The 24,418-nt window shown below is 35.4% G+C and overlaps 2 protein-coding genes and 1 long non-coding RNA gene across 4 annotated transcripts in view; 2 read left to right on the top strand and 1 right to left on the bottom strand.

The window, feature by feature from the left end:
- Positions 1-6,759, top strand: part of LOC127833247 (uncharacterized) — a 109,143-nt gene extending 102,384 nt beyond the window's left edge. Inside the window, exon 2 of the long non-coding RNA XR_008027274.1 lies at positions 6,462-6,759. This is a non-coding gene — a long non-coding RNA (uncharacterized LOC127833247). The remainder of the gene's footprint in view (positions 1-6,461) is intronic.
- Positions 1-24,418, top strand: part of LOC127833219 (uncharacterized) — a 1,273,891-nt gene that overhangs the window by 370,357 nt on the left and 879,116 nt on the right. Inside the window, exon 28 of one of the 2 annotated variants that reach the window (XM_052358376.1) lies at positions 4,250-4,359. The gene's annotated coding sequence lies outside the window, so the exon portion shown is untranslated. Of the gene's footprint in view, positions 1-3,994; positions 4,166-4,249; positions 4,360-24,418 lie in introns of those variants that run through there. The other variant, XM_052358377.1, reaches the window with a different exon arrangement.
- The window catches only part of LOC127833222 (uncharacterized), a 491,760-nt gene that overhangs the window by 315,249 nt on the left and 152,093 nt on the right, over positions 1-24,418 (bottom strand). The window contains exon 12 of the mRNA XM_052358379.1: positions 15,184-15,757. Within this exon, the coding sequence (XP_052214339.1) occupies positions 15,184-15,757 (574 nt within the window). The remainder of the gene's footprint in view (positions 1-15,183; positions 15,758-24,418) is intronic.

Below are 24,418 nucleotides of genomic sequence, written 5' to 3'. Positions count from 1 at the left end.
TCAGAATTTTTATCTTGATGAAATCTTGGTTGGGATTGTATTTGGGTCATCTGAGGTCAAAAAATAGGTCACTAGGTCAAATAATAGAAAAACCATCAACAACTTGTTTGTGTAGACAGTAGAGGTAACAGTTTTCATCCAATCTTTATGAAATTTTGTCAGAATGTTTATCTTGATGAAATCTGGGTTGAGATTGAATTTTGGTCATCTGGGGTCAAAAACTAGGTCACTAGGTCAAAAACTAGGTCATTAGGTCAAATAATAGAAAAAACCTTGTATAGACAATAGAGGTCACAGTTTTCATCCAACCTTTATGAAATTTGCATTTGGTCAGAATGTTTATCTTGATGAAATCTGGGTTGGAATTGAATTCGGGTCATCTGGAGTCAACAACTAGGTCACAAGGTCAAATAATAGAAAAACCTTGTGTAGACAATAAAGGTAAAAGTTTTTATCAAATCTTTATAAAATTTGATCAGAATGTTTATCTTGATGAAATCTGGGTTGGGATTGTATTTGGTTAGTCAGATGAGCGATTCAGGGCCATCATGGCCCTCTTGTTTTTTAAAACATCATGTAATACATTACCACACCCCACATTATACCCCCACCCCCTCTCACCCCCCTCCCCCCCCAACCTCACCCCCAATATTTTTTTTAAACATCATCTAATAAATCACCACACCCCACAGTATACTCCCCTCTCACCCCCTCCCCCTGAACTTCCCCCCCCCAATATTTTATTTTTTTATTTTTGTATACATCTTATAAATTACCACACCCCACATTATACCCCCCTCTCCCTCATGTCATAAATTACCACACCCCACATTATATCCCATATTAAATACTATAGTAGTGGGGAACATATTGTTTTTGCCCTGTCTGTTGGTCTGTTGGTTGGTCTGTTGGTTGGTTGGTTGCTTGGTTTGCGCCAACTTTAACATTTGCAATAACTTTTGCAATATTGAAGATAGCAACTTGATATTTGGCATGCATATGTATCTCATGGAGCTGCACATTTTGAGTGGTGAAAGGTCAAGGTGATCCTTCTAAGGTCAAAGGTCTAATATATGGGTCAAAATCGCTCAATTAATGTACACTTTTGCAGTATTTCAATATTTAAGATAGCAACTTGATATTTAGCATGCACGTGTATCTCATGGAGCTGAGTGGTGAAAGGTCAAGGTCAAGGTCATCCTTCAAGGTCAGATGTCAAATTTATGTGGCCAAAATCGCTCATTTTAGGAGTACTTTTGCAATATTGAAGATAGCAACTTGATATTTGGCATGCATGTGTATCTCATGGAGATTCACATTTTGAGTGGTGAAAGGTCATGGTCAAAGTCATCCTTCAAGGTCAGAGGTCAAATATATGTGGCCCAAATCGCTAATTTTATGAATACTTTTGCAATATTGAAGATAGCAACTTGATATTTGGCATGCATGTGTATCTCATGGAGCTGCACATTTTTAGTGGTGAAAGGTCAAGGTCATCCTTCAAGGTCAAATATATGGGTCAAAATTGCTCATGTAATGTCACTTCTGCAATATTGAAGCTAGCAATTTTATATGTGAATGCATGTGTATCTCATGGAGCTGCACATTTTGAGTGGTGAAAGGTCAAGGTCAAGGTCATCCTACAAGGTCAAACGTCATATAGGGGGACATTGTGTTTCACAAAGACATCTTGTTTTTTTCTTTCTTTATTACCTCGACTATTACATATGAAATATATTTATTACCTCCACTTTTATATATGAATTTCATATATATCTATATATAGTGGAGATATCCTACTCACCCAAACAATACCCCACGCCCCAACCCAGATTCCCAGCCCCCCTCCCCCTAACCCCCACACAGACACAAACACAATTTACTTTTTTTATTTTGGAATTTTCATCTAATAAATAATCATGCCACACATTTTAACCACCTCTCAACCCCCTCCCCCACCCCTCCCCCCATTTTTTTTCCTTTTCTTAGCTCGACTATTATATATGAAATATATATAGTAGAGCTATCCTACTTACCCCGGCGTTAGCTTTGGCGTTAGCGTAAGCGTTAGCGTAAGCGTGCAAATGTTAAAGTTTTCGTACAACCCCAATTATTGTCATTGTCCCTTGACATATTGCTTTCATTTTTTGCATACTTGTTAACCAACATCACCCCAACCTATAAACAAGAGCAGAACACTCTATCAAGCATTTTGTCAAAATTATTGCCCCTTTTATACTTAGAATATGCATATTATTGATAAACCTATGTTAAAGTTTGCGTACAACCCCAAATATTTCATATATCCTTTGACATATTGCTTTTATATGTTGCATACTTGTTTACCAACATGACCTCAACCTATAAACAAGAGCAGACAACTCTATCAAGCATTTTGTCATAATTATGGCCCCTTTTCCACTTAGAATATGCAGCAAATGTTTAGTATTCGTACTTCCCCATTTATTTTCATTGTCCCTTGACATATTGCTTTCATTTTTTGCATACTTGTTAACCAACATCACCCCAACCTATAAACAAGAGCAGAACACTCTATCAAGCATTTTGTCAAAATTATTGCCCCTTTTATACTTAGAATATGCATATTATTGATAAACCTATGTTAAAGTTTGCGTACTACCCCAAATATTTCATATATCCTTTGACATATTGCTTTTATATGTTGCATACTTGTTTACCAACATGACCCCAACCTATAAACAAGAGCAGACCACTGTATCAAGCATTTTTACATAATTATGGCCCCTTTTACACTTAGATAATTGAACATTTTGCTTAAATTGCTATAACTTCTTTATTTATGATCACATTTTATTATTACTTTGACAAAACAACACTTACCTGAATACCACAATGGATTCCACCCAAACAATACCCCACGTCCCTATCAAGAATCTCTTCCTCCCCCTACCTCCCCCCCTCCAACATTATACTCCCCTCTCACCCCCACCCCCCCCCTACCCCCCCAAAAAAAATATTTTTTTTTATTTAAACATCATCATCTTATAAATTACCACACCCCACATTATACCCCCCTCTCACCCCAATCAAAAAAAAATTCTAATTATAGCTTTGCCATTTTTATTTTTGGTTATTGTTCGTCCACAAACATGGCCCCCAGGGGTCTGGGCAGTTTTCCTTATATGGCTATCGTAGAATCTTCATAAAACTCTACAATATACATTTTTAGTCCAATGATGAATAAATCTTTAAGAAACTTGGCTGAACAGTTTTTAAATCTTGGAAGAATTTAAAAATTGGTCTTCTCTTTTGAAAAACATGGCCACCAGGGGGCGTGGCAGTTTTCCTTGTATTGCTGTAGTTAAATTTAGTTGACACATGTTGTGGCATATCTTCATGAAAGTTGTTCAGAACATGTGTCGCAATACAATCTCGGCTGAGTTTAAAATTGTGACATGTATGCTATAAAAAATTAGGTCACTAGGTCAAATGTAAAAAAATAACTTGAATACTCTAGAAGTCCTTATTTTGTCCGATCTTCATGAACCTCGGTTATAACATGATTATTTGTTTGAAAAATATCTCAGCCAAGATCAAAAATAAAAATGTGCCTAGAAATTAGATATCTATTTTTCATAAAGTACTTATATTACTTTGAACTCCACCTTCTCATTATAAGTAGTTTAGTTTCTTTGGGTCTCAGGTGAGCACCGTATGGCCCATGGCTCTCTTGTTGTGTATTTGTGAACTGGAGCTTGGAATATGATTTTTGCTAATAAGATGTTTCTTAATTGATGTCCTGCAGGGGGGTGAGGGAGGAAATCAGGAATCCAAAAAGCTTGACAAGTCCCAGCAGCTTACCCCCAACGGTGACCCCAAGGTCGCTCAGTTGGCTCCTGCAAAGAAGGTGGAGAGGAAGCTGGCGGGGGCCGTTGTCAAGGGAGAAATGCAACAGCATGGGTCAGCCACCAAGGGAGATAAGTCTCAGAAACTTGCAGCATGGAAATAAGAGGGTCATCATACTGGGCCTCTAACCAAGGCCCATAATTTTAACCTATAATTGAGTGGAATTATTCCAATAAATGTACCTTGTAAATGCAGGTTTGCAAGCGCCAACTCCTATCTCTTGGCGGATTTGCAGACCTAACATGTGGTTGCATTTTGGGCCAGGTTGAGTGAAGGTCAAGGGCAGTGATGCTAAATTTATATACAAAGTTTTCATTGAATAACTTCAGTTAGGATGGAGATAAAATGCGGAAATGTGCAGGTAGTTTACTGAGGATATAGCAAGGGATTGTAATTAAAGGGCCAGTGATGTCAAGGTCACAATTGCTAAAGATGGAAAAGATTCCACTCAAAAATTAAGTTCGGATTAAGGTTAATTAAGTTGGGTTGTAAGTATTTCTCTGAAATTTTGCATGTAGGTAGTTTACATGCATACATATGTTGGCATGACATGTGGGGTTTGTCAGATGTTTGTCTCAGTAATTAAAAAAAAAGAAAATGAATTTGTCTCAATAACAAGATGGGATGGAGGTAGTGTGCTGAAATTTTATTTGCAAGTAGCTTTCATGCAGACCTTTGGTGGGACTGCTTTTGTGCCAAGTTGGTCAAAGGAACTGATGCTAAAAATGGAAAAACTGTTTCAGCTCAATAACTTTAGACGTTTGGATGAAGGTATTGTGCTGTAATTTTCGGGAAGACCTTGCTCGCTCAGTTAAGTAAAATAAACTTTATTTATTGGAAAGATGTTAAAGATGTGACTTCTTTGCATGGTCACTTCTTGTTAGGGGAGTGATTATGAGGTGGGTTGTGGAATTAAATCGGTTGTGAAAGGGAGACATATTGAGAATTATTATATAAATGTCTTTGAAAGACATTGTCTTTAAAAGAAAATTTTGATTTAGTTGTAAAATTTGTTTAAATTAAGAGTATTTGTGTTGTAATATATTTTGTGTTCGGTATTTGTGTAAAGAAATACTATGTACTCTATTAACATTGCATATACATGTATTGGACACTAATGGTGTCTTTAAATAAACAAATGCATGAAGATGTTGATAATGTCTTACTATGTTTATGTAAATTATCTTCTTGCCATAATATTGTAGTGCATTGAATTAACAAATTTACCAAATTGTATACACATGAAGATATGTTTTATTCTTGTGATTTTTATGCCCCTGGATCGAAAGATCGGGGTATATTGTTTTTGGCCTGTCTGTCTGTCATTGTGTCAGTCATTGTGTCATTGTATGTGTGTGTCCCAAAACTTTAACCAAAATTTTGACCTTCGTTAAAGTTTGGTCATAACTTTTTGAATATTGAAGATAGCAACTTCATATTTGGCATGCATTTGTATCTCATGGAGCTGCACATTTTGAGTGGTGAAAGGTCAATGTCATCGGTCAAGGTCAAATGTCAAATTTATGGCTTCAAAGCGGCGCAATAGGGGGCTTTGTGTTTCTGACAAACACATCTCTTGTTTGTGCTAGATCTGAAGTGAGTAAGAAATCTTTAATAAGAGTTTTATGTCAATTACTTCCCCTGAATAGTAAGTTCAAACAGATTGTGCACATTTACCAGTATCTCTAATTTCGCTGCAATTTATAAAGTTATTGGATTGAGTTTTATGATAATGCTTTTCAAAACTTATCTTTATTTAAGGATATTATTGCTATTTGCTAAAACGAACATTAATATGAGAAAGTAAATGAGTAATCTCTATACACAATGAAAATCAACAATAAAAACTGAAGATTCCATGGGCATCCATGAGAAAGTGTTAATTTGGGAATGTCCTATGCGAATGTGTTTTTGAGTCTGGATTTTTAAGCAAGACTATTCGATTTTGTCAAATGTTTATGAATTTATATAAAAATGTGTAAAACACTTATTATAGATATATTTCAATAAAAATTAAAATAAAAGTTAAGAAGAACATGTGTCAAAAAATGCGAAAAAAGCCAGATATTTAATTCTGAAATCGAAAATGTTTGTACAGTCAAATTCCCAGCATGTATATCATGCATGTACGATGTGAACCTAAATTTAGTTTAATGGTTCATTTTACATTCCTGCAAGGATATCTATTCATAGGACACACAAATACTAACTCAAAAGACGAATGCTTCGGTTATGGTAGGAAAATATATACGAAATATCTTCGTCACAATCGGCTTGGGCGCTAATTTTGTATTTGCTGCATTTTATGAAATTCGTCTTAAATGTATAATTTTTTCTTGCCTATTTAGTGTTATTGTTACATATTTTTATCAATATATTACAATTTAACACATATAAAAATCGTATAGTCTTGCTTTAAAAAAAAATGCCAAGTTAACAAAAAAGACATAGATTCTACTGGTTTGTGTGTCAACTTGCTTGATTTGTCTTTTCAGCAACACACTATTTTACCCAGCTGTTTATTTTCCTCTCTTTGTACTTTATAAGGGTATGTGTTATTTTAGGGAAGTCAGGTTATACTTAGTCTTGAACTGTAATAATCAATCAAAAGATCTACTTGTAAATTATTTTATTATTAATTTAATTGACCCATCGTACCTATCGAGTGTTTATTTAATACTTGCCTGTGGTTTGTAGAGAATATCTGTGATTTAAAAAGTATCAGTCACTTTTCCAAACAGTGAAAAGTAACTGTGAAAGCTGTCTAAACATTTTACTATGTGACTGTGAAATTACATCGTTTTTAACGTCATGATGTTATTATTCCGGTGAAATCTAAAGTTAACCCCCTTTAAAATGGTGGAAAATCATTTTTTCACAATAACATTTGTTTGTTTTTCTTTATTATCAATTTCTACCCATTCATGATCATAGAAAACAAATCGGTTGATAAATGACGAAAAAAATCACACTTATAAAAAAGTATGAAAAATTTGCCTGAAATGTTTGTAAGTCCCCTACTGGTGAAACCGGAGGGGACTTGTGGTTTGCGCTTTGTGTGTCTGTCAGTCTGTTAGTCTGTCACACTTGTCTGGACTTGCGATAACTTTAAAAGATCTTCATATTTTTTCTTGAAACTATAAACATGGACAGATGTCAATATTGAGATTATGCACATCATTTCATTTTGTTCCTAGGTCAAGCATTCTGGTTGCTATGGCAACAACTAGACTAGAAATATTGCTGAAATTGGTGGATCCTGCGATAACTTTAAAAGTTCTTCATATTTTTTCATGAAACTTGAAACATTGACAGATGACAATATGGAGAGGTAGGGGACTTTTATTGCTTGGCAATAGTCTTGTTAACAATTAAAAACTTAATGAGAGACAGGTATATTTTTTTGTTATAAATAAATAGTTTAGCAATCATTGTTTATATTGTGTGTGCACTTTCCTGTGATAGTATTGATTTAATTATATGCATCTATGTAGATATTTTTTGAGATTTTTAAATTCGTTTTCATTCTGTTTTATACTTACTTTTTTATTTCCTTATGTGCTGAATAACAATTTGAATAATTAAATTCCGGAAAATAATGCAAATTATTGTTTGTTATGTGTCATTCACAATTTCTCGACTTTTTCCCCACCCACCTACAGCTGTAAATCTCACTTGAGCACATAGCGAATTATAACCAGTTGGACCCAAAAGACAAAAAAACGTAATTCTGTCCAAATACAGAATATAGAATGTATTGTATAGGTCTTTGTTCTGTCACACCTAGTTATTTTATTCCTATGGAACTTTACATGACAAACACACAATCCGAAATAAGTTTTGGATTCGTTCGATGCTTTGAACAAATAATTTACTGTTAAATAAAATACCCCGTCCGACTTGTCATTTTAATTTAAGTATTGATCACTTGCCTTAAATGTAAAACTAGCTGAATTTTCCTCATTCCAAAGTTTCTTGATTTCATTATTTTGATGTTTAAATCTCTTAAGGACGAGGCACGACGTTTAACACAATACACGGCATGACTGTTGATAGTTGGTATGCGTGTGCATTTCGAAGTTTACAAGATTATTAAGGCTGCATTATGGGTGGACCCAAAGTTCAGCACTCCTTCCTACTGAACTTACTAGACACACGAAAGTCGGGACGAATGGTTAATTATAGCTTCAATTTCTAGCCAATTAGTTGTTTCTAAAAGATCTTCAATTTTGGTGTTTAACTGTGTTGTGGGGCGAAGCCGGAGTATTCGAAGGAAACCCCCGCTGACCACTATAGTGACCACCAACCTAAACTCAGGCAATGTTTGGATTAGAAGGAAATGGCGATAGTGGAAATTTCCCGGATGGTCAAGAGTAGATTTGCTACCATAGCAATCATTTTATGAAAAAAGTAGGGTCATTCTGCTTTCAACTATTCAATGCTTCCAACATTCTTCTGCCCGTGCAATTCATATATTCGAGCCTGCTTATACTGGTCTCCGGTCTTTTCTCCACCTGGACGTTTCTCCCCTGGTCTTTTCTCCTCCCAAACCCTAGACTTTTCTCCTCTCAAATCCTAGACTTTTCTCCTCCCAACATTTCTTTTATTATCTCTATATTTAGGTTGGAGAAAATGAAGTATGTGACTGAAGAACGGTTAATGAAGGAGCAATTTAGTTATACCAATAAATGTTGGTGTTGTTATTGCGTTATCAGTGAGTAGTGTTATTTTTAATTAAATTTTGTTGTAAGTCTATAAGACTATGAAAGAAATAGTAATATAGCGACATATTATTTTAAGTTTCTGTTTTAGTTTATAAGTTAATCTATCTAAATAAAAATTGAATGTTAATCATTCTTCAATATTTATGAAATGATCAAAAGATGTTGTTTTTCACACTTCTATATTTGGTTTATAAGTACTTGAGACTGATTGAAATGTTTGATGTCCAGTAATTAAATACACAATTTGATTAAATTATCACATTTATGATTGAGCTGGAACATTGTTGGGTGATAATTAAATAATATTCTTCATTTAAAATATTAATTAATACAAAAAATGTCTCGGCACAGATGTAACTTCTGAAATGATATTATTGTAACAATTTTAACACTTTCATATTTTTTTTATTCATTTTAATTAATATTTATTACAAAAAATATATTTAAGTTTTCATTAAATGTTCTGCAAAACTAAAAATTGTTTTGGCTGTTTACCATAATATTATGAGTAAAAATTGATGATTTTAAATAAAATTAATTAATTTGTAATTAGTTTAAACCTATTTATTTTAGCTCGATTGCATAAAAAGTAATTCCTACTTATTTGAAATGCTCTCGTGTCCGTTTCCTGGGCCTAGAACTAGTACTTGGTGTCTATATGGGCGACCGAAAGAACGCTCCCACAGCGGGGATCGAACCCGTGACCTCCCGGTCGCTAGGCGGACACCATATCCATTACACCACGGCGACCTTGATTTGATTTGTAATTGTGTTGTGTTTCTGTTTAAAATATATTTAAACTTTCATTAATAGTTTTCCAAAATTAAAATTTGTTCTTGATATATATATTGTGAATAAAAATTGATGATTTGAAATAAAATAAATTAATTAGTAACTGTGTTGTGTTTCTGTTTCTGTTTAATGATCAGTTAAAAATAAGCCAAGATGTTGATTGGCACATTCTTTCGTTTTTTGTGTTGTTGTTTTTGTTTTTTATCGAGTGCACCGGGATTGTCTCCCATATGGCCATCGCCCCCAGAAAGACGTGCTAGTTGGTTACGGGGGATAGTGCAAGATACAGGAGACACCCCGTTCCAGAGGTGACCCTGGGTCTTTTAGTGCTCGGTGTATAGCACCTAGTACACTGCACCTCGGTTTAACGTCTCATGCGAAAGACGAGTTAGTAGGTTAGGTGCAGCGGGGGATCGAACCAGCGATCTCTGGATTGTGAAGCCAGTGTGTTACCACTAGACCACGCATCCGCTACAGGCACATTCTTTCAAATAAACAAGGATGACATATTCCAAATGATGACACATTCCACCCATGTAATTTAGCAAGTTTTTTTCAAAAGAATGTCTTAGGGATTCACACCTGACCATTTCCACATCCTGCCCAGTCCCAGTGTCATGAAAAGAGTTAGTTTTGATTTGACTTTCATTGCTTCATGATCATTTTGAAATTTATATTTTACAATTTGGAAATATTAAAGTGTTTTAAATTCAAAATTAATAATAAATATTCAAAATTTAGGTTGCTACCCAAAATAAAACATTATAATGTTGAAATGACATAAACACACTCAATATATTTCATTGACAAATCGTGAAAATGAAGCAATGATAATCTTCCTTTCTCTATTGATGAGCTTGATTGATCACTGATTGAATTAGCATTGATAATAGATCAATAGAGGCGTTAAAAGTAGCAGATTAATCCACCCAGTACGAACTATACTGGGAGGAGAAAATACTAGGGCATTAGGAGGAGAAAAGACTAGGGGGAGAAATGTCCAAGGGGGAGAAAAGACCGTACACCCTTATACTCCTTTGTTTATGTCAAAATCAATGCTAAATGTAAAAGGGTGTGTTCTATTTTAATAGCTATTGTGTGACAGAAACAAGATGATGCTCTGTTGTTGCAGCTTTTTACCGACCAGTCGCTGATTAGTCGCTGACAATTCGTCCAATTAAATATGTCAATACCAGGCCATAGTCTGATTGATTGAGGATCGACGGCATAACAACCAAAGAAAACTTCCTCAATACCCTAATAGGTCGGATAAATGTCTTCAATGCAACATATATGACCATCTTCAACCAAACTGAAAACCAGTAACTGACCTTCAATAACTTGTGAAAAATCGCTGATTACCACCATTTGTCGATGGAAGTGAGACAATCGCAGATTATGTGTCGAGAATTTATGTACTGAAAACTATGCTTTGGTCTGTACTTTGAATGACAAAATAAGAGCATCTATTTAATTTGTACTCCATGTAACGTTCCATGACGGTCGAATTACACGTATTTGTGTATACTTCAGCATGCGGTTTCGATGCAGGTATTGTTTTATTAAAAATTATGAAGATGAATCATTAAAATTGTATTTTGGAATAATGTTACTTAATGTCACTTTCTGATAGCAGTTTTGCGTGTTTATAAAGGCTTGAAATCAAAGAGAAAAAACATAGACGAGATAAAAGTTGTAGTTAATGAACGAGGTCATGGGTGTTCTTATATTGAAGTTGGTAAGGGACCGCCTGAGGTGCAGGTGTAATTGGAAATAATTTATGCATAAACACTTCAGTGCGCTGTTTGGCATGCCATGTAGCAATTATTGTATTATCTAAAAAGCTTTTTAGGAAAATACTTTATAATAAACATGAATAAACAGGGTTTTCACTGGATATACTACTGGCCACAAAAAAGTTGTTGCCACTTTATCGCGGTGTGAAAACCACCAGTAATTCCGACTTAATTAATAAGGACAATCATTTAAGGAACCTTGCTACATTAATGAATAATGGCATTGACTATATTTTTAATACTTTTAAAAGTATGTTAATACATATGATAACTAATTAATAAGCTTTATTTTATATATATTACTTTTTTTCCACTCGATAATCCAGATAACCAACATAATTTAATAATGTTAACAATAATTTAGCAGTATGCTGCATTAATGTTTTAGAATTATTTATTAAAAACTAGAATCACACAAATGTACATCATCTGAAAGGAAAAATAAATCAAACAGAAAATAAAGCATCTCAATTCAAGTTGTAAATCAGTTACATTTGGTCAGTTGAACATAATATACATGAATGTTTATTATCAAATTTCACAAATTCTAAAATAACACCTATTGTTATAAGGTTTTCTGTTTAAGCCTTGAACTAAAACACCAATTAATGATGCTGTATTGAGATGATCCATTCGATGTCATAATTAACATGCGCGTTCACTTAAAAACAACACAAATAATACTGAAAGCTAAACACTATGATCGATTGAGCCACATTTCGGTCCTTCATATATTACTGTCACTAGTTAAACTCTCTACCAGTAAACCAGGTTAGTTCTCAGAAACAGTATTTTTCAATACCGTACACCATAAGAAATCTTATCGGCACTTCAACTAATATGAGACAAACATACTGGTTATTAACATATGCAGTGAATAAACTGGTTAAAAAAATCTTTGCTCATGTGCTATAAGAATAATATGAACTTTAGTTTTTATCATAACGTTCATTCACGAATTTTTTCGGAAAAAAATGAACAATGTAACATTTCCAGAATAGACAGGACGAATGACAAAACCATGTAAGTAAATTGTTTCGTTATGGTTATTAATATATATGTACGCATAATGTCAACGGAAATATGATTTCATGCGATACATTAACAAAGTTGTTAAAGCGGGTATATACGATTTTGTCAAATATTTATAAATTTATATAAACTGTGTAAAAAACTTATTATATATATATATTTCAATATAAATTAAAATAAAAGTTAAGAAGAACATGTGTCGAAAAATGCGAAATAAGCCAGATATTTAATTCTGAAATTGAAAACGGCTGTACTGCCGAATTCGCCAGCATGTATACCATACATGTACGATGTGCATCTAAACTTACGAGAGGTGTTCCAGAAGTTCGTGGATTTTCGCTATAACTTTCATTTGGTAACATAAATGGACAAACAAATAGCATGTTAAGAATATTTCGTCATTTCCAAATCTACTCTCCAAATATCATGGAAATACATAAAAAAATATATATATCAGAGATTTAAACATGTGCACAATGCGCACACCGACGCACGTGTAACGTTTCTGTTCAACGTCAATGACGTTATGAAGTTAACAACTGTCAAATCTTTTCCACTTAATCACCTCCAACGCGAATGCACTTTATGTGTCGGGAAATCCAATAGTCAAAAGTGTCTGTATACCAGCCAGCGTCAAAAGACGACACGATTCGCTTTGCTGCAACTGTAAGTTCCTGTTTACTTGCAAAGCGAATACCGCGCAAATGTGATTTAACTTCCGGGAAGACGCGGAAGTCCATAGGGGCCAAATCCGGGCTGTTAGGAGGACTTAGGCGCTGTAACGTGAAATTTGCCTTAAATTCTGTTTATCAACGACATTTAAACCAAATTTAAATTCGCGTAACGCTCATACTTATAATAAAATACACGCTTGCGCCGCATGTCGTTACTAAGGTCTCTATGGCAACGCGTTTCAAACGCGCTTTATGAAATTCATGCATTTTTAGCTTATATATAAAGTCCGTGATAATTGGTTTGTATAATATGTAAATTTCATTGACTTTTACCAGCAAACTAATAAGTTATAGCGAAAATCCACGAACTTCTGACACACCCCTCGTAGTTAAACGGTTTATAATACAAAGACGAATGCTTCGATTATTGTAGGAAAATATGTACGTCACTATCGGCTTGGGGCGCTAATTTGTCTTAGCTGCATTTTATGAAATTCGGCTTTAATGTATAATTTTTCTTGCCTATTTTGTGTTATTGTAACATATTTTATCAATATATTACAATTAAACACATATAAAAAATCGTATATACCCGCTTTAAAGGTGAAATCATTAATGTCGTATTAAAACGCAGTAATCAATATCTTAATAGACATACAAGGCAAAAGCGTACATGTGAATTTCCCGATTTCAGATATTCGACCTATCATAAGTTCGTTAATGTCCGGAATGTTGCAAAAAACGTTAACACTCGTATCTTTAATGTTTGCAATCGGAATACTTTCCTTAATATATACAAGATGAATATGCTTTATCAGCGCCATAACAAGTAATTAAAAATTTTAAATGAACTACATGCAACTCAAAATGTTGAAAACCTATGAAAAAATCTTACGTATTTGCATATAGCTATCAGAAATCCGCAGAATTAAAACAAGATAGGGGTTCTTAAACACGATATAAAGGGCAGGCCTTTGTGGTAGAGCGTTCGATGTTAACACAAATGGTCCCGGGTCGGAACCCCGCAGCAGTCACACTTTATTTAAATGTATTATTGATTCAAGAACATTATACAATTATATGATTTCTCAACAAATGTTCTAAACATGGAATATGATGAGTTTACTACCTTACACGATTTCTCTGTTTTATCATTCTCCGCACTTTGATATGGGGATGTCTGATCAGAGTGTTATGTATCATAAGGTTTTACATTAAAGCGTGTGTTTTCTCGGCCCCAGCAATTCTGAATACAGGAAATTGTTAAAAAGTGCAAGTATTGGTTTATTTAAAAATAGCATTATAACAAATCTAAGACTAAGAAACTATGCCAGAATTAATTTGATATTATCGTTGTGCTTATCTATATAAAAACAAACAATAACAACTGAAATTTACGTCTTTATATACCATATACCAAAGCTTCTAAAAGGCAGAGGTGACATGCTGGGAATTCTAGTTCTATTCGACTTCTGGTGATGATTATAGAACTTGTGGCTAATTTAAGCTGAACAAAACAAGCATTATTTTAAACAAACGAATATTTTTTTCCATGGCATTAACAAAACATTGTCATCGTTTGTTCATTTAAAGAGATGTTTTCAAAAATTGACATGCATGTATAAATATTGAATGCGCCTAACTACCTTACACAGCGGGCAAGTTGCATGTAATGCAAATTTAAATAGTATACCTTACACAAAATATCTAAATACATTCAAATATTCTATATAACATTATAACATTGAAGTTAAGTATAAACACACATTTTACATTATATCAAATGCAAAAAACATAGGTAGTTCGCAATCTTTTAAAATTCTTCAACGATAAAACCTTGTAACAACACTACTCAATTTTAATTAATCGTATTCCGAATTGATTTAACAAAACCAATACACGAAAGTCAATATTTAATAATTGTGTAGAAAGCCTGATGACATGGATAACATTTACATCTTTCTAGTCAGCTAACTTATTGCCATTGATATCTTATACAAATGAAGTTTCCTGATGCCGAAAGGGCCGTTTGACACTGCCAGCCTTGTGCCATCCTTAGACACACATATGCTTCTCGGAAACTTCATATCCACTGGGTAGGTACCCAGTATTTTACCGTCAATGGTCAGGTGCACGATGGAGTTCTTATTCTCACTACACACCAGCACCGAGTCACCAGGCCCTACACAGGCAGCACGAGGTTCCTGTATGGTCTCATCAGTGACTGCTTTAGACGTACCCTTTACGGTGTCGTTCATGTACACAGTGTGAGCGTACCTGTCAGTCAGTACTAACGTGTTCTTAGACTGTACATACGTGCACGAACTCTCATCTATTTTGTACGTCTTCATAGAAAACGTCTGGGAGTGATCAAAGTCTGACTCTACCCCGTCCACTGATATCATTCTAGCAGGACGGGGATCATCATACGTACTCGCGACCATGTTAGATGGAGACATGCAGCATATAGAGCTGAACGAGGATGATGTTGTGATCTCCCTGGTCAGTGTGATGGTATTGTGTGTACTCACAGACAGGAGACATACTACTTTACATACTATACTACCAGCACCACCCGTTACACACAGTTTATCATGAGACACACATACTACGCAAATTGGGTTATACTTGAACTTGTACGGTGTTCCTAGTCTCTGTAGTCGCTCATTCAGTATGATACATCTCCTGTTATAGTTATCTACGGCTACCAGTCTCCCGTCCGGCAGGAAGTCCAGTCCAGTGAGCAAAGGCTCCTTCTCATCATCTCCAGTCTTTGGTAGATCAACGGACACGAGCAGCTCCAGGGTTAATGGAATTGGTTGGGATGATAAGCTCATGGGACTGGTAGCCTCTGAAATATTAGTAACAAACAATAAATAAATTAATAAGTTAAACTACTAATATTTTATATAATATAAATATATAATTAATTACACATTATTTTATTAAAATGAGTCCATTTAACGGATCTTGTTCACATATCTTTGTATTTGTAAAGTGTCATTAAGTTACTTTACAAATGAAACTATATCTTAAACTTATTGCGTTTAGGATTCGTTTATTTGCGAATTTGGAGGAATTTCTTACGCGCTGTGCCAATAAGGTATCAGCATATAAGTGGGTATTTTAAATAATCATCATCATCATTCTCATCATTATCATCACCAGCCGCATATTCATCATTATCATCCAAATGTTGCAATTCCTCTTCCGACGGAGACCGGATTAATGTATCATGAAATCAACGATGTTTATAAAACTGTTTATTAATTTTAAAGAGATCTGATGACATAAATTCCAGTCAAAACACTTACAGAGTAAGACAGACTTTTAGAGAGATCAGAAGTTCATAACCTAACAATAAGTGCCTAAGAATCCTACGCCGCTAACCTGTAATCACGTTCTAATGGAGTTGCACATGACATTGATGTGGTAGTAAATAATATGTATGCTGTTAAAAAAGGACAACTTCGTAATTGTTATATTTGATAAGGTTAAACAAATATGTTCTTTGTGTTGTCTAAAATTGCCAAAACTATTAACTTTGTAAATACGACACACGAGTTATTTCCGATTTTATGTTGAAAGATCAACAGCAGAAATCATCCAAATCTATTTTCATTATTCTTTTTTATATATAAAAGTTAATTTAGAGGATATGATCGAATACTTTTATCAAAGCGCTGAAGGCACTGAAGTGTTCGCTATTGCATAATCTTAGACGCACTTCAGTTTTCATGTTATATGCTATGTGATAGCTGTTTATATCGCAAGTTTAAAATGAACACAACCCATTCAAATTTATAAAGAGTGTGTCATAAAGCACAGGTCGAGATGTGTGTGCATGTTATACAGATAACTTTGACAAAATAACAACAATATGTCTCTTTTTTCACAATTGGTTGCTGCACTGGCAACCATCTTTATAATTTTGTTTCCTTGCTAAAAATGACAAGCCTATAATCGTGTACATGTGTGTATCTAATACTGTTTCTATTTTCTTTAAATTATTGAGCAACAATTTTGCCAACATGACAGACTTTTAATGCAGCGTTTAGCACCGTTTTCCCTGAAAGCAGCCAATATGTTCAGATTTCAATGATTAACTAGCAAATGTCATCGCAAAAGCTGTTTTAAACACTAGACTGGCCTTTATCGTTGAACAAGCTCTTAAACCTTATAAATGCTGTCTGCTTCAGTGTAAACAGGCAGTGGTTATCTTTACTAGCTGCAGTTGTCGTCCCTAGCTTTCTGAAAGCATACTGATTTTCAAAACTGCCTCTCTACTTTAGCGTGAGCTTACGCTCACACTAATCAAAGTGCTGAAGGCACTGAATTTGTTCGCTGTTGTATAATCTTAGACGCAACTCAGTTTTCAAAATTATGTTATAGCTTTTTATATCGCAAGTTTGAAATGACCACAACCCATTCACATTTATAAAGAGTGTGTCTTAAAGCACAGGTTGAGATGTTTGTTTTTTTTCAAATCATTGATACAGCTAATCAGTGTGCACAAGCTAATCTTATTTGACATGCATTAAGCCCCGTTTTCCCTGAAAGCAGCCAATATGTACAGATTTCAATGATATAGACTGGCCAACGTTGTCTAACAAGCTGTTAAAAACACGCTATGTAGAGTACCAATAAGAACAGGCAGCTGCAGTGGTTAGAGCAGACGAACTTTACAGGAGTTCTCCACACAGGCTGTCATGGGTTACGGTTCATGCCGTAGCTAAGCCCATACTGATTTGAAAAATAAATATGCTCACAATCTCAACCCGAAAGTCCACAGACCGTTTATGGTCGACAGTGCACAAAAATGTTCGGCCGGAGGAGTGGAAACTAACAAATTTTGTTACGGTAATGAAGAATATTATTCTTTATATCCTACAAATAATGGAATTTTCGTTTTAGAAAAGATATGTAATGTTATTTTACGATTCAGGTCTTTATAAGCGTTGTATATCCGGGGCTCTTATTCGACCTCAGGGAAACATGGGGACACTACGTTTAACAGACCACTATACGGTTGTGCTGCAAACACGAAACCCGTCAGTCTTAATGCTGTTGATAATAGTCTTGATATTTAAGCTTTTATAAATCATGTGATTACAGTGGTCAGTCGAATATAACATCAGAAGCATAATTTGAACAATCTTTTCAGAGGACCGCTACAAGATATTCCATACCAAATATGAAACGCCCGGTTTTCATTCAAAATCTGTTTTCAGTTCTGGTGACAACATAGACAGCTGACCATAACGATTGGAGAAACTTTAAACGAGGTTCAATCCGCTTTTTTCGATTTGTGTACACTTATAATCCGTATCAATAGGCAACATGGGCAAGTATAAATGTTACATGTAATGGTTAACACTTGAAACTATTGTGATTCTATTGGCAACCTCTGAGTAATTTTTATCACTTTTAACGTAAAGAACTATCAAATTACTTTCGACATAAACAAGATATTTGATATTCGTACAAATGTCTAAAATGTAACCGTAAAAAAGTGTGTATGCCATCGGGCTATTTTTTGCGGAATGATCATTCAAATTGCTGAATGGGTATTGACAATCAAGCTTTTGCTTGGCACCCACTATTAGTTCAACCCATCACAAGATTGTTCTCTCGTAGCTAAACGTGATATGTGTCTGACATTCAGGCTTGTTTTAGACGAGTTGATTTGTGGTCAATACCTCATGATACGGTGATTTTCGCATTATTGCAATTTGATATCACTTTGTGATATTGCAGAAACACGACAATGCGTTTATCACTGATCTATCCCCTCCGTCCATATTTAAGCTACACCTAGACCTGAATATAATGCATTCAACCCGACCCTATGTGACGTAATCTTTAAAACTCAATAAACATACACAAGTCCTTTTCATCGTGCATAAGGATTTATTTCTATTGATTTAATTTCAACACAACGTGTTCCACTATTCGTAAAATATTCTAAAGTATACGTTAAATGTAATGGCCTATTGGCCCCATGACAATAACAAATCGTGTGACCGTTATGTCCGGCCTTGTACGTGAATCTCCAGATCTCTACTGCAGAACAGTGTATTAATAATGATTAATATAGATTGGAACACCCAATGCTGACGTGTACAATGAAAACCACGTGCCCAAAGATAGCGAAGTTTTCCGTAGACAAATAAGGAAGTCCGCTATTTACATAAAATCATACAACATTCAATCTGCCGGCTACCTACCAAGATATGTTTAATTAGCGAGATAAGCAATTAGTAATTAACTGGGTGTGTTCTTCTGGTCTATTTTGACGTTACATTATGTATTTATAATTACCATCTTTATTGGCCATCTGATATCGTTCTGAAGCATGTATGCGTTAATTCATTAGTTAGCTGGGCTCTTAGTATGTAAGATATTGCTTATAATAGGAATTTTTGCCAATTGAATTTCTGTTGTTTATAATTTTCCAATGCGTATAATATTTTGTATACTAATATTTAATATAATATTTAACTTATTACGTTACACATAAATTGAATATTTTAGTTTTTGACATAGCTTGATCTCAAAGTCGTACAAAATGGTAAAACCGTCTCGATTATCTACTCTTATCTTTTTATTAGGATGTAAAAGGTTAACATGTTAACCGATTAACCTACGGTACGTTTTTGTTAACAGGTACATTTTGTATTAAAGATTAACCCGAAACTTTAAAAAAAAATAAACTTTATGCATTTTTCATGGATTAAATCACACAATTTCCATTACTAACGCTGGACATACTGTCAATAAACGCTATGCCTGCTTTGAAAACATACAGCGCAAATGGTGGGAATCAATTACGTGTCCATGGAAAACGTTCAATAGCAATAAACCAGTATTATATCATATATATAAGATGGCCCTCATTAATATTTGCCCATCATTTGACATTGCCAATAAGGAACGAGGACATCAATTAAAACATTTGCTTCCGTCAAGGTATTACATAAAAAGCCGCATAACGTTTACCCCACACTTTGTTGGTGCAGTTAATCAATGTACGGCTCGTTAACATATTGTGACAATTGCGCTGTTTCTTTATAGTGTCACTCAGTTTGACTGTTTTATTATAAATACTTCTAGAATTATTTCAATTTATTTTCACTCTTATATACATATAATATCGTTTTATGCTATTTTTCACTGTATTGTATACAGAATAACAAAGAAGTATTCATGAGTTTCATCTATTGTATAATAGCCGTATTGTTACCAACAGAGGTAACGTTATAATACTTGGCAGTATCGTTTTGTTTCAATCGCGAACATTTATTTTGAGATCTTTTTAGGACAGGGGAAAATAAGCAGTAATTGACACGTCTATTTAAACCGCGATACAAATCAATAGATTGAGGCTTTGGTCTGCTTATTTGACGTTTTGTTTAGCATTTTACAAGACTGATTTCTCGCCAAAATAATTTGTTTTAAACTTAACATTTTATGCACTTTGTAATTATCTATTGAAATCTGTTCAACCAACGATGCCATCAACACTGTCTGGCACGTGTTCATTAATAAAGAAAGCAGATAGTTTAAATCGCCAAAGCAAAACAAAAACACACTTTACGTCGACCTGAAAAATAAAACAACAACGACAACAACATTATTCAAGTAAGTAAAAATCGAACATAAGCACATTTAAACAGAAAAAACACAATAATCAAAAACATTACTGTAAGCAATACGACGCCAACGTAAGCGGCCTCATCAACAAGATAAAATAACCTAATTTATTTGTTTATTTCTTATCCACATGCTTTAAAACCGCATCATTACAAACTAAGTCTAAAAACATTTGCAAATCCATGTAATTTTTATGCGTTATTATGAATACATTTATATCACGAACATGACATGGCCGCTTATGCGAGAAATCTAAGAGATCGTAAATTATTTTCGTTTTAAATGGAGTTCATGATCCTGCAAAATGAAATGTTTGAAAGTATACTTACATATATTTAAGTTTTAATAAACCGTTTACAATAATCGGTTAACCGATTAATGATTTAGTAAGCTGTTGCCTCCCTACTTTTTATGATATTTGAGGCTAACATAAATTGTGATGCTTTTTCAAACCCTACATTCCGCTGGTTTGCGATATTGTCTGTAACAAGTAACGATACGTTTACACGTTCCATTCTGATAATATGGAACCAGTCAACATTGGATACGCTCTGAAACGATAATCGGGACTGCAGTCCTCGAATAAAAACGTATATAATACGATTGAGGTCGCGAGGTCCATGACTTATCTTAATCTGATACGATCAGAAAGGTTCGGCACGATAAGTCCACGATTAGAGCCGCGATTTCGGTCGTGAGAACTTAACATGTAACGTTGTGTCCGTGTTACCTACCGTAATTACTCTAAGTGCTCGTAACTATAAATTGTGTCTTTATTAATGACTCTAAATTGTCGGAGAGTTTATTTTTCTACGCTATTTTACCAGAATTTGGCCCTGTTGCGCTTATTTGGTGGCGCTTCGATCATGCATTTTTACAACCTGATTAAGCCCCAGTCCAATACAGATGACGGATCAACACGGTTCATGTCCGGCCCGACCCGGCATGTAACCTTGTAGCCGCCGTGTAGCTACGTGTTGATCCTTGTAGGTCCTTGAACGTTCGCCGTGTAGGGTCCGGGGGCAGCCATATAGGGTCCGGCGTTTACACGTAATACGCCGGTACAGTTTGATTTTGTCGTAACCATTACGGATCAGCACAGAGCCACTAAGGAGGAAGAAGGTGCAAACACGGACATATGTGGTGGCGACGCGGTGGATACACGGAAGTGGCCGGATAGAAAGGTTGCCAACAAGGACCTTTATGGTATAAACAAGGTGAAAGCACGGGGTATCAAGGAAAAACACGGCATAACACGAACGCAGGCGAATGTTTATTTTAATATGGGCAATTTGAAAATCATTCCACTTTGTTCTGTGCTACCGATGATGCAACATAGGCGATGAGATGACGACGAGGAAAAGCTGATGCTGATGACATGCCAGCTTCAACTGCAAAACGCTCGGGTTGAAAAAATTATCATGATTGCTAAAGCGAAGCTACGACACAACATAGGAATAGAAAAGTAGCGACAACAATGTATCTTCACCGGTACAAAGAATGAAATGGAGAAACATCCGGCTCATATACTGGACTTCCATATATACCAAGAGATCCTGACACGCATTGAGCACATTATCCTGCCAAAGATTTCAAACAACAGGACGCCTCTGATAGCTGGCATTAAGTTGGCAATAGCATTCCGGTACCTAGCATCAAAGACATGTACCACTCTCCATGTATGGAATCCATGTCGCACGAAACATCATCTCGAACATCATCTGCCAGGTGTATGACGCGAAAGTCGTAGAATTCGCTGCGGAACTTATTTCCGGTCTTAAAACGCCAGATGAGTGGAAGAACAGCAAATTGGCGACCGATGACAGCTGCACATCTGTGTTGGTGCCTTGGGCGGTAAGCACATCGCCATGCAGTGTCTTCGGCGTGCTGACTCCTTGTACTAAAACTACAAAGGTAACCATTCCATAATCTTCCGATCCGCTCTTCTTGTCTAACAGCTACCCGACCCTCGTCCTGACGCATTCATACCATTCTGCAGCGTAGGCCCAGACTCCAGATTCAACTTTGCTACATTGAAATTCCAGAGGTCTGTCTTCTTGGCACTGTTTTGTACTGCTTCGTACTCTTTGTCTACAACATTGGGTGTTGATGTAGCCAATCGGGCATGTCGATCTCCTGCTTCCCTGTAAGGACAAGCGACGCCTTCCTTTTCTTTTTAGGGTCAGTGTCGGTTGGTGGTGGTTGTAGATCTTGTGAAGGTGATAGCGATCTTGATCTAGACCTCGATTCTTCTTCTCCTTGGTGATGTTCTCTTGCTCCATCAGTAGTTAAATGCTGCTCTTGCAGTCCTGTCCGTTATTGGAAGGCCCACTCTGATTGTATGCTTTGTCGTTGCTGACATGTTGACCCTCTAGCTATGTTTGCGAAATACGAGTTAACACCTACGAGGCCCGATTGCAGACTGATGTAATAACTAGGTTTGATTTATTTTCGGTCCGGGGTTGATCATGTTGGTCCTTGTCGCAGTCGTGTTGGTCTTTGTCGTTGTCGTGTAGGTTCGAGATGGTCAGTGTAGATGCCGTGTTAATCCGGCCGATAGGTGTCTCTGTCGTGTTGGACCTTTATACTCCGTAGCTCTGCCGGGATAGTCCGTGTGGGTACCGTGTTGATTCATTGTTGCTTCAGGGTTTGTCCGTGTTGGTCCGTGTTGATGCCATGGTGTAACTGGGTTGGTGTTCTTTGGAAGACCGTCGAGGCTAAAAATGCTAAAAAGCCCAGGGTTCGTCCCGGATCTTCATCCGGGAGGATCAGGGTCGATCCGGGTCGTCCGTGTCCATCCGTGCTTATATGGGGCTGGGGCTGGTAATAAAATCTGGCAGACGAATGCCTTAGGACAATGGGCAATTAAATTTGCGTTATTGGGTAGATAACTATTTATAACGGTAATAACAATGGTTTCGCTCATCAGCTTAACTGAAACATACATTTAAGTAATGTCAACTTTACATTGTGGTATTTGAGAAGCACTTGATATTATTCGTTTAAACAATTGACGTTATACACATTTTATACCCGTATTCGATCATCAATGTTATGTTTTTAAAGTGTCGCTAAATTTTCGAAGACACGTATTTTTTTCTCTAAATTATCGGACAACTGCATGTTTAAAAATATTTTTGGTTTCTAAATTTTCGGATACACATGTTTTAGTGTCCGAAAACTTAAAGTAATTTCGGTTATTGTTATGTAAGATCCTGAATCCACTAGACAGCATGTCACGAGTTTCAGTACGATCTAATCTCTCAATATTGCCTAATAATTTACAGAGATAACAGTTGTGTTGTTTATATACATTTTCTATTTTCAAAATGTTTGGAGAAAATAATTCATAACGACGTATTAGTTGCCTTTTGTATTTATATTTAGATAGTGTCAACATAACAGCGGTTTATTGCAGCAGCCACGGTAGGCGTTCTCTAGTTTACATTGACATACACAATACCTGTCTTGTCGCCATCAGAATTCGCCTGCATTATCTCTGTTTGAATCCTGAAGTCTTCTAGAAGCCACTGTGATGTTGTGTTTAAACTGGTTTCCACTTTCGATTTGAAAAACCAATGTTTGTACGTTTAATATATACTTTAAATATATTTTACATTGAAAGTGAAATTATCGACAAATGCATTTTCTTTCTGTATTGCTATGTCGAATAATATATATATGAACACCAACTGATATCTAAAGAAAACACTTAAACACTTTAACTGTCCTAGTTCCGTATACGCTCAATCCCTATATATGTTTTGTTTAAAGTCGTTAGGGAGATATGAAACTTCGTCGACAACCTCCGGCATTCTATCGGGGAGATTCGATTACATTCGGTTATACCATATCTTTT

The sequence above is a fragment of the Dreissena polymorpha genome, chromosome 6, assembly GCF_020536995.1.
Source record: "Dreissena polymorpha isolate Duluth1 chromosome 6, UMN_Dpol_1.0, whole genome shotgun sequence".
NCBI classification, from domain to species: domain Eukaryota; kingdom Metazoa; phylum Mollusca; class Bivalvia; order Myida; family Dreissenidae; genus Dreissena; species Dreissena polymorpha.
Note: the sequence above shows the minus strand (reverse complement) of the source record. Positions and strands in the feature narration are given on the sequence as shown.